This window comes from Crocodylus porosus, unplaced genomic scaffold, assembly GCF_001723895.1.
Source record: "Crocodylus porosus isolate Cpor-Errol unplaced genomic scaffold, CroPor_comp1, whole genome shotgun sequence".
Classification (NCBI taxonomy): Eukaryota; Metazoa; Chordata; order Crocodylia; family Crocodylidae; genus Crocodylus; species Crocodylus porosus.
The window spans coordinates 738571-754750 of record NW_017728917.1 but is presented as its reverse complement, the minus strand read 5'-3'; the positions used below and the strand labels follow the sequence as shown (position 1 = coordinate 754750).

The 16180-nt window shown below is 46.3% G+C and overlaps 1 protein-coding gene across 1 annotated transcript in view; it reads right to left on the bottom strand.

The window, feature by feature from the left end:
- The window catches only part of PLXND1 (plexin D1), a gene marked incomplete at its 5' end in the record, with an annotated part of 117830 nt that overhangs the window by 54096 nt on the left and 47554 nt on the right, over positions 1 to 16180 (bottom strand). Inside the window, 3 exons of the mRNA XM_019536986.1 lie at positions 3016 to 3109; positions 5386 to 5475; positions 7826 to 7930. Of these exons, the coding sequence (XP_019392531.1) occupies positions 3016 to 3109; positions 5386 to 5475; positions 7826 to 7930 (289 nt within the window). The remainder of the gene's footprint in view (positions 1 to 3015; positions 3110 to 5385; positions 5476 to 7825; positions 7931 to 16180) is intronic.

The following is a 16180-nucleotide window of genomic DNA, read 5'->3' as shown; positions in this document are numbered from 1 at the left end:
GCTGTGTGGGGCCTCTGGACAAGCTCCCCAGTGCCTCACCATTCCCCTAGCCACCCCCATGGCTGCCCTGCCTGGAGCAGCTCTGGCCACTTAAGAAAAAAAAAGTAGAAAAACCCTGGGACTCACCACTCCTGCAGGAGCCTTGGGGCTTCGGGGGGGCTAGGGGGCGATCCCTGCTGCCCCCCACTGCCCCATGCTGCATGGGGGGCTCTGCCACAAGCCCCCCACCCCACCCCACGGCTGCCCTGCCCACCCCAGCTCCTGGCCCTTTTAGAACCCCCCTCCCCAAAAAACAGAACAAACCCCTGGGACTCACCAGCTCCTGCAGCAGCCTTGGGGCTTCGGGGGGGCTTGTGGAAGAGCCTCCCCACATGGCAGGGGGCAGTGAGGCAGGGACTGGCGAGTCTGGGGTTTGGGGGTTTTTTTCCTTAAAGGGCTAGAGCTGGGGCAGGTGGGGTAGCTGTTGCCAGGCTGGGACAGCAGAGGGGAGGTGAGCCTGTGTGATTCAGGGATTTGGCAGTGGCCGAACATCCAAATCAGATTCATCTGAATCAATTCGGGACAGTGTTTTGAATCACCAAATCGAATCACTCTCTCCCAAATTGGCTGAATCTGAAGCAATTACTAGCCACTTCGCACAGGCCTACTTTAGAGCACCTTGTCTCTGCTACCCAATGCAACTGCTTTGAGTACTTTAATAGCTAATGACTAGGTAATCCCAATATTTCCTTCTCAGTTAGAAATGCTCTTTTCAGTTCAAAATGCTCAGGCAAAGTGATTTCCACACCCTACTCCAAACATCACACAGGTTTGGGAGTATTATATAAAACAAGGATGCAGCCACATTTTGCACTTTGCTTGCACTGGTCACCAGAGGGAAGTTTAGAGTACACCATGAAAACTCAGCATATCTCCTCTGGCTTTCTTGTGCAATGTTACTCTAAATTTTGATTGCCTTGGCTTTTGGGTGATCAACATGGAACAGGGCAGGCCTAGTTTTCCTCAGCTCTTACTGACTTCACTTGCAATTCAATGAATGCTCAGCACACTTGAGTACCAGAGGGAATGTTAGGCCCCTTGTGTGGATTTTAGATCCTACTCCCCTCCAAGGAGATGCACAACTCCATGTAAGGTGCTCAACTAGAAGATGAGTCCACCCCATTATTTTACTCAGTAAGCAAGTAGCTAGAGCACTGGCTAAGGGAGTGGCTTAGAGGGGTTGAACACACATCTTTTATTTGCTAGTAAAGTAAGCCAACCACCAGGCCACAAGGCAAACCTCACTAAGAGGACCCTTCACCTTACGTGGTGAGGCTGGCCTGCTGGGCAGCCAATGTACATAGGACCAAGATGAAAAAAAGCAGAGCAAGAAGAATATGGCTCAGTGAGGTGGAGCCTGATTGACCCTGGCCTCTAATCCTTGCCCTGCCTTGCTAGGGAAGAAGCTAGTCTGCTGAAATCCATCAATGCAGAAACAGTAGAGAAGGGCAGTTCCCCACTTCTTCAGCCACGCTGCCTCTGGCTTACTTCCCCTCTTTGCTGAGAAATGGGCTCAGGTTAATGAATCTTCAAAGCTACTTACGGAAAAAGTTTCTCCTCTGGTCTCCAACAATTGCTGGTTTCATGTATCTTGAGCCCTGACTCAGCATTAGACTAGGTGTTCTTAATTTGAAAGGTAACATCACTATCTGGACCCAGTCACCAACCTGTCTGTATCTTAGTCTACATCACTGGTAGATCATCTCCAGTTCTGTTGGCAAAGTGCATGCATACATAAAGCCTCTCTGCGCTAGCAGAGTTACTGGATCCCTGCCAGGCGGAGTAAGGCTTTGGCTGCCACCCAGCAGCTAGCCAAGGGTGTACTATCATCACACCTTCAGGACTTCGGCTGCCAGCCACGGTCTGTCCAGTCCCTGTAGCATTTTGCTGTACTACAATAGAGTTGTGTGGAACCACCAGAAGGGGGAAAGTGCACGTGAGCTCTGGCAGCAGAAGCAGCTGAGTCTAGACGTATCTTAAGTCCCTTGTCTTAGCCCAGCCTTACCACTTAGGCAGCTCATTTCCAGGGCTCTGGTTCTCTTCTCAAACCAATCAAACGTCTACTGAAACTATTGGAAGCTGCAGTGCAGGAGCACAGGAAAGGATTATGAGCCTGGTATAGACACCACATACAGCAACAGCTTGTGGTTAGCTAGAGCGTAGCAGGCAAGGGCAAGGGAGGGAGGTCAGTGCATTAATATCCTGGCTCAGCTGGCTGTTCTGCTAACCTAAATGTACTGTTATGTGTGCATTTTTAATTTGGTGCCTTTCCTCTTCCTTCACTTTGCTGATACAACAGAGGGCTTTTGAAGAACCCTTCTGTCTTTCCTCAGAGATTTTCCCTGGACTGGCGGGGGAGGAAGGAACTGTGTTTACATGTTTTGTTAACTGTGAAGGGATACAAGAGGGCAATTTTTAAAATGCATTTAATGCTGATCTTGTATTCCCATAAAAGCTTCTGGAGGGCCCTTCCTCCCTCTGTGCTTATCGCCTTTGAACTAAATTCCTTCCCTGACCCTGGAAGACACTTCACATATTTGTTTGGGATCTATTATTTCAAAATGTTCTGTGCTACACACTACTGGCAAGCAAAAAGCCTACACTGTTGTGTGAGATCTGTGTGAGAGTGGCCAGGAGATCTGTGCGTGTGTGTGTGTGTGCGCGCGTGCGCGCACTTATATATCTATGGGGGTGGAAAAATATGCAACTTGTACACACATTCATATTGTGGTTAAAACCACGCTTCTGTCTGCATGTATATGGGGGGGGTGTGTGTGTGTGTGTGTGTGTGTGTGTGTGTGTGTGTGTGTGTGTGTGTGTGAGAGAGAGAAAGAGAGAGAGAGAGAGAGAGGAGTAGGTTGAAATTGTGCCCAGGCATTTGATACTCAGAGCAATCTCTCATCAATCTTGTTAGCATTTTAGGAGCCTTTAACCTGATCAAATGAGAGCACAGTGAAAAATATCTTCAGCCCAAACCTGTCATCATCTGTGGATTGTCAATAAATCTGTCTGGTTTATGCTTCAGCTGAAGGTTTACTGGGAAGATATGGCTTTTCTCTGATGTGTGGAGCTGCATGAAGAAATAAATGAAGAAGTGCTAATGAAATTTACTAAAATAGCAGACTACCCTCTGCATGCACCCACACACACACACATACATACACCACATATACATGGTGACTAACATCTTTCAATATAACAACGCTCCCATACTTTCTAGCATGGTTTCTCAGACTGCAAGGCTTATGTCTTTAACTGCGGTAGCAGGAAGAAAAGGAAGGAAGGGATATTTTTCTCTCTGAATTAATTAGTTTTGCTGAGACCACAATAAAAGCAGAATCATTCTATGCAAATGCATCATTCAACAGGGCTCTGCATTTGCTGATGTCTATGTAAAGATGAAAAAGAAAAATGAACAGGCTACCCTGTTTACATATGTTGAAATGCTTGACCAAAATATATCATTGTTCCAAATTTATCTGGGGCAAATTTTCCTCTCAATGCTAAAAATGTCTCACTTGAGGGAAGCCCAGAAATCATCTCCATCTCAAAGGCATAACCTGTTCCACAGTGACAACAATTCACTCTAAAGATGGGGTCTCTTTCAGCCTTTTCAGTCCTTCTTCTGCATAGAAGTATGGTGCATATCTTCAGGGCTAAGCATACCCGAATGCACGCTAGAGACTAGAGCAGGACAAAACATTTTCACAGAAATCTTTTCCAGCAAAAATGCAAATTTGGCAACACTGAAACACACCACAAATTTCATTTGGTTTCATGTAAAAAAATAAGAAAAGATCAAATTAAATGTTTCAATCTGTAGATCCCACACAACTTTTCATTAACAGCATTACTTCCAGTTTTATTTTTAAAAGAATGAAGAAAAAACTTATTTGAAATTGAAATGAAAGGTCTTGGGTTTGGATCAAACAAAAACTTTCATTTGACCTACAACAAATTACTTTTCAATATTTTGGCTGACCCAAGACATCAAAAAATTTTGGTTTGGATTAACCTGAAATATTTTTTCCAGGGCTATGAGTGACCAATAAAAAAATGTCATACAGCTTCAACAGTGATGCTATGTGAACTTGGATAGTTTGGGGCCTTTACTACTTGATACTACAAAGAGCACATTTAAATATAGAGTTATTCTTCAGGTCACATGTTTTATCCTCCCAAGTTATAACAGGGTTCCTATCATTCCCATGGGAGATACTGACTCTTTTGTTGTTTGTAAGGATACATGACATTATCCTCAATTAATATAGGGTGAAAGCTTCCTCCCATTCATGGTACTGATATGGATGGTAATGAGGGAACAATCAGGCCTTCTAAGGGCTCTGGGTGCTGAGTGCCCTCATCTCCCTGTGATATCAGAAGGAATAGAGACTACTTTATGCCTGGCAGGATTGGGCCCAAAGTGACAAGATACCCTTGTCTGTCATATGAGGCTTCTTATATGGTCAGTTTAGAAGCAATAAGCTGAGAGGAATCCCTCTAGCTCAGGGGCAGGCAATTATTTCAGGCGGAGGGCCGCTTACTGAGTTTTGGCAAGCCATTGAGAGCCGCATGACAGGTAGCCAGGGGAAGATAAATATTAATTTTCTAAATTTTTTAGGGGCCCCATGGGCTGGAAAGAATGGCCTGGCGGTCTGCATCCGGCCTGTGGGCCACATTTTGCCCACCCCTGCTCTAGCTGAACGAGGATGATAATGTTTAGTGGGATGCCCTGGGATAGCTATAGGCCTAGGTGAAGTTAGAGCTGCCAGATCAGGGGTCAACAACCCCAGCACGTGCCAGAGCATGGCGTGTGAAGACATTTTGCTTGGCACACACTACACACGGTGGGGAAGGAGCTGGGGTTGTGCTGCTACAAAGATTACCCCAGCCCAGCTCATTGCTGGTGGTAGGCGCATGTGTGCTCTGGGCACTGGTGGGGAAGGGGTCAGGGCTGTGCTGCCACAACAACGATCGGACCCTCATGGCTCCCCTGCCATGCCCCTGGCATGCCAACATCTTACAAATTGAGGTTGGGGTGTTTTTGCCACTCTGCCCCAAAATTTTGGTGACCCATGTTCCAGCTGGTCCCAAGGAAGCAGAAGTAGCCATTCTGAAATGCTCTCTATGGCCATCGGTATGTACAAAGAGCCCTCTGGGGCATCCTTCTGGTGATGCTGAAGGCTGTTCTGGTTCCTCTGCAGTTTGCAGTGGTTGAGGGAGGGAGAGGTGTTTTCTTGGTTGCATGGGGGAGCAGTGGAGGCAGCCCTCCCCTCCCCCCTTCCCCCATGGTGGACATCCCTGAGTGCTGGGGAAGTCCTTGCAGATCCCTCCTCTGGCACGTACCAGGATACCACTGCACTGAATGGCTGAAGAATTCACCCATCTGGCTTCAAACGTCCTATCAGTTCCAAAGTGACATTCCAGAGCTGTGTCCTGGAGGAAGGGAACAAAGGGGAAAGCTTGCAAAAAATCTTCTTTTGGGTTATTGCCTAACATTCAGGAGACAAACAGGGCTTCAGTCCTCTGCTCTGATTTCACTTGGTCCAGTGAATACCTGGAGCATCCCCATGGATGGATAGGGATCCACCGGTATCAATCAGAACAGGATTCAGAGTTTTGCATTTGGAGGGGAGGATGGCTGCAGATCCTTATTCACCCTGGTTATTTGCTAATATGAAGGGAGTGATTGAGTAATGGCTCTTAAGCTAAACATCACAAAGGGGCTGGATCCTGGGCCCTCATCTGGCTCTGGGTGTCTTGCCGGAAAGCTGAAGTCCAAGACAGCTGCCAACTGTCCTCAAAGTAAGAGGATCCCTTGCTTATATAGCAGGAGGCAGGTTGCTGAGAGGACACTGCTCTGGATAGTCCTACTGGCTTCTATGTGTCTGGTATAAGCAGGTGGAGTTCAGAGCTTCCACGTGGCTGCTCTTAGTTACATCAAGAGCCGCCACTGATCCCGACCAGGCTTGGCCAGGCCAAACTATCAGTCAGTCAAACAGGCCAGTCAGTCACCTGGTCTGAAAGCCATCTTCGTCTCCATCCCATCACCTGTGCTCACGTTGAGGTAAGGGAGTCTGGCCACAGAATATTTGAAAAAGACATTTCTCTACACAAATTCTGCCCTTGCTCATCCCTGCATAAGCAACTTGTGGGCCTGAATCCTATCTCTGAGGCTAGCGATCCATCCTCTTTAATGGATGAGCCCTACAGATGTCCTATCCAACCAGACAGATTTGCAAAAACTGCTTGAAATGTGAAAGAAACATCAGATTCATGGCAGAGGCTCACTGTCTCAGACAGCATGTGTGGGGTAGCAGAGAGAGGCTGAAAGCCTGTATTGTGAATCATTTATACCAGTGTTAACTGCTGCTTTTTAAACTAACCGGTGCCCTCTCTTGTTTTGTGAACACATTTGTCAATTCAAGAGCAGTAGCAGTGGATCTTCTGCTCTGATAAGGATCAGGAGACTTCTGGCCCAAACTGGAAATGGTGGTGCCTCAGGCACTTTCCTGTTTACTTCATTTCCTATCAGGTTACATATGGTATTTCTTCCTTTTTAGCCACCTTGAAAATTTCCAGAGGAAGAGCAAGCCACCACCAACATTTTTTGCTGACAGTACAAGGGACACATCCTTATTTATGCATGCCACACCTTCAGCAGGAAACAGCAACCAGCTCACCGCACATAATTCCCTTTGCTGGGCAACAAACAGTACAAGATAGTATGGAAACCTTCTTCATATTGCTGTGTTACACCCTGACCCTGCTTTCTGTTGTTCCCAGAACAAGCAAGCTCTTTACATCTGAAGATTTTCCCAAGCTCAATTCATTACTTAAGTAAAAAAAGAAAAAAGAAAAAAAAGTCAAGCTACCTGGCTATTTGCATGTGTGTTTATCTCATATGTGGTTTTGTGGTTAACTGCCCTGGCAAATCAGGCCCACAATTACACAGGGTTGCTTGAAAACCTGACCTCAACTGACAAATGGCAGCTTCCCATGAGTGCTACCATTTATTAAAATACTTTCCCAACCCTTATATGAATTCCTCTGGTACTTCCTGGCTCATTAAAACACATCCCAGGATGCTTCATTTTCTAATTGTGAGAACCAGTTTCCCCATATAGCCCAGAAGTTTTCAGAGAGAAGGACACTTAAAAAACTACACCTATTTCCGTGATGAATTCCAGCACAGAGCTTGGTGAGCACAGGAGAGTCTGCCCAGATATCTGGACTTTGCTCAGTCTCCACATCAGCTTTCACTTCCAACAGTGTTTCTTTTCCAGAAGCAGGGCCTCAGAGACGACCTTGTGCGTAGCTTTGTCAGCCCCTTGGGAGCACCAACACCTGCATGCTCGCAGGATGGAAGGTGGAAAAAAATATCCACCAGGAACGTGTGAATTTTATTTCCTCCAAACATTTTGTTCTAGTAGATATTTTACAATGTGCATAAATCCACATATTGTGCACATACCGTGAAAGGTCTGACATTAACTGTAATGGATCCCTAGAGAGCTTCTGTATACAAGCTGCATTTTCCCTTTGTTTTTTTTATTTAAGCCCCACTGCCACCTGGGTGGTGACTTTCCTTGAGCGTCCCCTGCTAGTACAGCTATTTCAGAGGCTAATGTCAGGTGGAAATGGTAAGCTGCTTCATGCAGGGACAAAGGATGGCACCTCAGAAGCATCCCTTAATCTGGCCTCTTGGACTTCGTGGTACATGGGGGCACAGAATCACCTGGTGAGCTCAAATGAACCTTTTGGCTCTTCCTAAAAATTCAGTTACCTTGGAGAAAGTAGCATTAGCCAGTGAGATTGTAATGTCTTGGGATGTCCCCATGGGCATTGGTTCCAAAAGCACAGGTACAATCCGCGGACAGTCAGCGCTGCTCTGTTTTTGAGAAGACAAGAAAAGAAAGAAAGGTTAATGGGAAACTTCTCTGAGGATGTCGAGTCTCCGTAACGAAGAGAAAAGGAGAAACGCAGAGAAATCCTGGAAAAGTGACCTGCACTACAACCTTAAATCACACTGTAGCCTACAAACCAATGCTAAGCCTCAGGCTGACTGCTCTCAGGGAGCGTGCATGGCTTGTAGGACTGGTAATGCCATGCTGATCTTACCATCTCAGAGACACCAGTTTAAGTTCAGCCCAGGAAAGCAGTGGCTAAAACCTGCTCCCATCTTGTGGCTGTTTGATGGCACAAGGTGGCAGGCTCAATGCAGGTCCCAGTGGACATTTGTCGTCCCCACATTCAGCACTGACTGGTGCCCTCATTAACTTTCTTGGTCTAAGACGAAATTGGAATGAAATACGAATTCCCTTCTTCCCCCTAGAAGGGGCCGCTCCGAGGTCCTCATGTTACAGGCCTGGCTCCCCTTTCAGAACCTGCTCTGTGGCTAAATTGAGGGCTGGGGTCTCCAGGTGACAGGGTTGTCTGTCTGCAACTTTTCACTTTTCACAGTAAAATAAATTCACTCACAGATTAAAAGCAAAACCATATGCACTGCTCAGGTGCCACACCAGGGCAGTTACATTATTACAGGCATTTAAAAGGGGCCAGAGTGACACTAAAAGGACAAGCTGCACTATACAATGACAAATCTTCCTGTGAGACCCCCTTTCCTCAGCAGGAAGCAAAATGTCTTGCAAATTGCAATGCACATTTCTCCAAGCCCCTGCAGAGATTTCACTTTCCAGTGGTCTCTTCTACACATTACTATTCAGAAGTCAATGTGTTTGTGTGTGTGTGCATGTTCATATGTGTAGGAGGGAGAGAAAGAGCAAGCAGGAACAGGGCGATGGGAGGGCTGCGAGAGAGAAGGAAAGGCTATAATGAGCTGTAGGGGGCATCGGGAAAACTGAACTGAAGGTTCCAAATGAAGCAAAAAAATGATTTCAAAAGGTCATCTGTCCCCTTACTTTTGTTCTCACTTAAATTGACGGCTCGGATACAAGTTGGTCTGAGTCTAAATCATTGTGACAAGCCCATCCTATTCTTCCATGAAATGGAGACCACGCTGCAAACAGCAGCAAAAGCTCAACCAGCCTCTTCTCTCCATTTCCCCAGGATATATCTGGATCAATGCCATCAGCACTGGAGCAACGAGGGTAAAATGACCATCAGTTCTGTGCTTGTCCTTTCACAGCATCTGATGACATGTGCTCAAGTCCACAAACACTTCTGCTCTACCTATATCTTATTTAGCTAGTCTGTAAGATGCATGTCTACCTGCCTTCTGCCTGACTTCAGCTTAACATGGCTACCTACCTCTCCCAGCAGACTACTGGTTCAATTATGCAAATCATTTACAATGGGCACAACTCTCTTCTCACTTACACAAGCTTCACTCAAGTGTGAATCTGGCGGTGTCAGTGCAGTTACTCCTGCTCTACTTCCATGTGAAGTGAGAATCAGGCCTTTCAGCATGTGCAGCTGAACACTTAGTTCTGGGCGCTCTGTATAGCAGGCACTTTTTGCATAGAGTGCTTTGCTCTTGACTCTTCCAACCAGGGCTACGAGGTCACTGAATTATCTTAAAGTGCTTGTTTTACTGTGGAAAACATGCTTCAGCTCTTATCGTGACACTGATCTTAAGCAAGCACAGTCAGTGCTGCCTCAACAAGGAGATTAAATAAACAGACACACACACAATAGGGAGGGGAGAGAAGTAAAACAACAAAGCAAAGGGTTTGAGGGAGATTTCAGTCCAGGGTCTTCTTTATAAGAATCAAAAGAGTTAATACAAGCTCAGCAGGAGACTGAAAATTCATGCAAGAACTCCTACAGTCTTGAGTGCCCTAACGTGTCACAGCGGCCAGCTTGGCTTGCTGGATAAATATACATTTTAGAGGACTGATTAACTGGGTGTCTTGCAGACACTTCCCCTAGAACTTTCCAGCCAACCTGACCTCTGTTGCTGGATCAGGGGAAAAGGATCTGGATTTTAAAAATGCTCCCATGCAGAGCTGGTGCAGCATTTGCTTCTCAGCAGATATACTGCAGGTGTTTGTTCTCTTGATAACCTGGAAAGAGTTGTAGCTGTTTAATTAGTTTAGCTAAGGTTGCTGTACATGGGGCTCTGTTCTCAGACCTTAGCTCTGCAAGCAGCTCTGCTGAAATCAGTGGAAAATTTAGAAAGGACTTGTTCCCTAGTTAGCAGCTATTCCAATGGGGCAAAACTAGAACCAGACACTGAATCAAAATCTACATGAACTCCAAGGAATTGCAGATCCAGATGTGAGCTCAGTGAAGGCCTCGTCCCCATGTGGTTGATCAGCTCAGACAGGACAACCCCTGGTTTTCAGACAGCAAAGTTGTGGGGGAACTGAGTGTGGAAAAGACTTGGTGAAATGTCTCTGACAGAGCTCAGTGAGTTCTGCCTTCATTATGCTCACTCTGTACCTTACTTGAGGAGCATGTGCTTGGTAAACAGTGATATTAGTAAGTCCAGCGCCTTTGTTGTGTCCCATGTAGTCAATGTATTCTGCCTGCCACAGACAGTGGTACCCTCTGCATTCATACTGCTCCACTGGCTCCCTCTTCTCCACCTCAGTGAGTTCAAGTGTGTCCTTATCCCCCAGACTCTGAGTAAGGTCCCCTCCATACATCTCTGCCCTACAGCAAACTAGGATCTTTAGTAAAAGGGCCTCTAAAATGGTAGCATCTCATCAGAGACAACTACCCACAGGATTAAGAGTCTGGCACAGAGTTTGGTTTCAGGACACAGGGCCCAAGAGCACGAGGGCAGGAGCTTGTTCTTGTTAACAATGCTGTCATTCAATCAATGGCCCACAAGCCCTGCAAAGCTGCTGCAGAGCAATCCAGGACACCGATTCCCTCTTTCCCCTGTCAAATTGCATGGGCATGCTGGAGAAGGGATGAGAACAAATGCTAGGCCTTGAGAGAGTGGGAGAGGAGCAGACACCAGGACACTGTGGGAACCAGTTCCCAAAATATCCACCCAAAGGAAAACAGAAAAGCTCCCAGTTGCTTCCCAGATGTGCTTTGGCAGAGACACCTGCAGTACCCTGTGCCAGTCTGTACCCCAGCCACAGAAAACACAACTCTCCCCTCTTTGCAAACCAATAGCTCGTCTGTTTATGTCAAGGTACAAGCAGCTACTCTTAGGTCGAAGAACACAACCTTGTGTTTGTCAGCAAAGCTGCACATTCCACTTGGAGGTTTCTTATCATAAAAATCAATCCAGTAACGTTAAATGGTGTCTAAAAAGCCTTCTATGAACTCAAGCATTTCTTCTGGATTTAACAAGAGGTTCCTGTGCACAGGCAGAGCTTGATTATCAAATAATTACGGATTAATACATTCATATTTGCAGGTTCTCAGTCACCCCCTCTACTGTCCCTCACTATCATATAGCTCCTCTCTTTAGGCTGACAATCTGCAGATCCTGGCCCTAACTAAAATCCTAGCTTGTGTCCCTGACATCTCGTGAATGTTCAACCATAAGCTCAAACTCCATGTGGCTGCAGCAGAGCTCTGAAACCCATCACCACCTAGCCTTTCCTGTCATTTACCTTCTTCATCACTGGATAATAGCTTCTTCCTCCTTGTATTCAGGCCCTTCACATGGTTCATCAGATTTGACTCAGATCCCTCTAGGTCCTCATTTCCAGTTTATGTTTTAGCCTTGTTTAACAACCCAAAGATACAGGCTTTCCTATGCATTGACACACCAAAATGTCTCATCCAGGACCTTCTCATCTGATTTCTGGATTACTCCAACAGTTCTCTCCAGCCCTGATCAAGGCAGCTTGCCCTACTCATGCCCATTCAGAAAGCTGCTGCTATGATCATTCTCCACTTGTTGCTTTGACCACCTCGCCCTGCTCTATGAATCCCTCCATTACTATCCTTTTTTCCATCAAATGTAAACTATCTGTCTTCCCTTGCAAGGCACGCAGATCAGGAAAGTGTGTGAGAATGGGTATTTGCCTGCAGGCTGCAGCCTGACTGGCATGTTGGCTTGTAGTAATTGTGCATTCACATGCTGGCATACATTGGCACATGCATCTTTTAATGATTTGTCTTATTTAAACTGAAATGTACACCTAGAAAATATCAATCACCACCTAGCTCTAAATGGCTCTGCCGGCACTGGCTGTAAGCTCAAGAGATGCAAGCTCAAGAGACATCCAAATCCTCGGGATCCTTACCCAGCTTCTCATCTGTCCCTACCAGGGCAAGTCTCCCACGGACCCCAGAAGGATTCTGGTCTGAGTACAGGCTGAGGCTACAGGCACACAAGCCAGGTACTGTGTGAATTGATGTACCACCAGGTGCTGTCTGTAGGTGCAGACAGAAAAGACAATTTCCGCTCAGTCTGGCCCCTGAAAGTGCTCTACAGCTATGAGCTAACACAAGTGCGCTGCTGCAGAGCGCTTTAAAAGGGCTCAGTCCCATGAAAATCTGAACCCTCATGGTATTATGGGGGGCTCCAAACCACCCACTGCACCTGAGTAACCCCCAGAACGAGGGGGTTTTCCTTTTCCCCCCTTCCCATTCTGAAAACAGCGTCAGGGCTGGGAGAGGACAGGGGTGTTGCTAGGGGAGAGTGGCAGCAGGCTGCAACCGCTTTAAACAATAGCTTGATTCTCCGGCCCCTGAGACCCACCAGTGAACATCAGTTAGGTCCAGGGGATCGTTGCAACTCATGGTGCTTCCTTTGAAGCGCCACGGGTTACAGTAGGCAGCTGTTCTGTCTCCACTGTTCATGTACACTTTTACCCTCCAGTAAATGCAAAGGAACTTGCCCCATTTTCACTGAGGGTCAGGCCACCTCACTCACCTCCACACGGCAGAGTAACTGAGGTGCTGCCAGGTCAAGCCCTAAGCTACCTGACATGAATTGCTCAGGGGCTCATGGCCTCAGCAAGGCCCTCAAATTTGCCCTTCTGGAGGTGACTACCTTTGGCAGCACTGGTCTTGTCTGATTAATTTAATCCTCGGCAATTTAGGTACTGCGTTCCCTTGGCGGTACAACGCTTCCAGAGGCTGAAGAAACTGTGAAGTGAAGCTGTGGTCAAGGGGTCACAGAGAAGGCTAGGCCTTCCCTTGAGGAGCAAAAGCAAAATACTCAGGCAGTAGGTATAAAATGCTCCATGAATGATTTTTTTCTACCCTGAAGGGTGGTAGCATAAAGCCGGGGGATGGAGTTCCCCTCCCATGTGCATTCAGCCACACGAAATGTAGGCTTTGTAATGCACAGAGCCAGCACCTGCCCTTCTTCCCAGCAAGGTGAGAATCGGATCCCATGCAAGCCAAAAGAATGACTCAGGAGTTACTCCTGGGCGAACAGAAGCAGAGTGCGGCCCACGAAAGGGAACTGGCCTCTGAGTGGAGGGACATGCACAAGCTGAATCCTAATCCAATTTAGCTTATCTCTGGATTCCTTTTGTGACCATGTAAGATTGTCATTCGCTGTAACCCCAGGATATGTTCTGTGGGACACTGTGATTGTGCGCAAACACAGGCACAATTATGAACATGATGTAATGGTTTGTTATTTCGGAAAAGACTTGCATCTCATATTGGGTGCTGAGACTTGCTGTGTATCCCTGACTGGGGGGTTATTTTTAGAATAGCAGGCTCTCTGTCTCTGTCTGTCTATGCTATTTCTAAGCATCCATCACTGAACCACACAGTCCTCTCTCAGGAAATAAATGTTGGAGGTGGGGTGTCAAAATGGAAAAGGGTCTTCAGGACCGGACCATCCAGCGAGATAGAAGAAGGGAAAGGCTGTGTGGTGGCATGGTAGTCCATTCGCTCTTCCAGTGCAGGATTATTCTCTGCCAGATACTTGCCAGTGCTTTTGTTGCTTAGTTTTTAAGCCAGATATATTACTACTGCGAAGGCGTTGAATGCCCTCACCTTGCAGTGTTTGTTCATATGACTCTTTGGGGAATCACTGTTGTTTGTTCCAATAGCAGTGCTTGTTCAGGAAAAAAAAGGCATTTATTCATGAGCATATAATGAACTCCACCATCAATCTCCAGCGGAGAGAGAACCCAAGGTTTTCAACACTGCTCTTCACTGCTTGAAATAAAAGGAATAACTCTTAACTGGTAGCAGGAGAAGACTCATGACCTCTGCAGAAACCAGGCACAAGCAAGTGTCTTGTGAGCAAAGGGAAGTTATTCACTGTTTGCTTTTACTTCTCCTTTTACTACTGCTTCTCACGTGATTTCAGCACCCAATCCCACAGAACAAATAGCACATAGTCCACTAGGCCAGATTTTCAAAGGAGCTGAGCTCCCATCTAGGCAGCAAAACAAATGGCTGGGTTTTCAAATAGGCACAGCATACAGCATGCTGAGCACATTTGAAAATGCGGCCCTGGGCGACAAGTCACGAACAAAGCCAGGGCTGCGATTTTAAACTGCACAGGAATTACAAACAGCTCAGAGATCTGTAAAAATCAAAATCTCTTCACAAATGGTTCACAATAAGGAAAAAAGGTAAATCTCCCAGGAATATTATTCTCAAAGAATACTTGACCAGCTGTGACCCAACATGCACAGGAAGCCTTTCACACTGTTTTGATATAGAAAGCATTGTGTAAGATAAAGTTGCTTTGTATTCATCATATCTGCCTCACTTGCTTAATGAATTCTCAGTGTTCCACTAACTTCCATAAAGAGAGTTAGGAGACAAAGGGATGCAGATGCACAGCAATCAGATCTCTGAGGTCAAGTCTGGAAGGTGAGAATGGAAAATCTGACAGAGAAGCAAGAGTGCATAAAGGTAACAAGCAAAGGGAATCTGAATACACTTGAAAGAGGCCCCAACACCAGTGCCAAAGAAATATTCAATTTAAAATGTGGAAGCTTGGCTTTGGTGTATGGTAGACTGATTGCTGAAAGGCCAATTTTATTTAAATTAACTTCAATTTAAATTTCAGAAGCAGGAGCATGCCGGCTGTCTGTGATCTGGAAAATGGTCTTTTTCTTCTGTAGACCAGCACTTGCCAATGTTGCTCTAGCAAGTTAGCTGCCATTTTATTAACGTACCACAACAGCCTAGTAAAAGCTAAATGAATTGTAAAGCAGCGCTACATTTATTTTATTGCTTAAGCCCAGGCATCCCAGGATACCTGGAAATAAAGGCATCGCTCCAATTCTGAATGGTAATACAGAGCCAAGAGACAAAGCCTGCTAAAATGACCAGGAAAGCTTAATACTTTCCCTGGAAATACCCTCCACATGGATGACTATTTACCTTGTTATGAATCACACATTCACGCACTCCTTAGAGACCCAGAGATAAACTGAGGAAAGGTGCTGGACTGAAAGCGCAGGAAAATGAACTCTCTAGCTATGAGTATAACACAGTGTATGCTTTCCTGGCTTTATCACACTCTTATCCCTCCTTCCTAAGCCTTTCTAGGAAGAAGAGGGCAGACTAGCCTCCATTCCAGCACCAAGTCTTACCCCTCCAGCTGCAGCTGCTAACAAAGGTGTCAACTGGTGTGTGGGTGCCACACGGTTTTGTAATGCTGACATGTGCCCGGGAAGGGGAATCTGAGACCACAACACCACTTTGCACAGCTCAGTGAACAGCCATCCTAGCATAAACACTTCCAGTTACTACTTGACATGACAGTGTGACCTAACACAGCAGCTAAGAACTACTGGGCTCTACCCCAACTCTGCTACCAACTCTCTTATGTGCCCTTGGGCAAGTTACTTTACCTCAGTTTTCCCATCTGTAAAGAATACTTATTTGCCCAAGGGTAGGGGCTACAAAAGTGCTAAATCTATTGTTACTAAATGAAGACAGGTTCAAACAGGTGATTTTGACACCAGAGGTTGTATATTCCATGTCCTAAAGCAGGGGTCAACGTCCTTCTAGGAATGGTGGGCAACTTTTATGAAGTAGCATCCGAAAGTGAGCTGCCACTTCCAACCTGATCATCACACTGCTCCCCCTGGCCACCACCAACCGGTCACCAATGTCCTGGTTTCATGGGCCAGATCCAATTGTTTGGTGGGCTAAATCCATCCTACAGGCCACAGGTTGCCCACCCCTGTCCTAATCCATCCAGACAGTGCTCCACAGAGACAGAACCCAAGAGCACGCCGGCATACAGAACGCCACTGCTACTGTGCGCTGACAGCTTCCC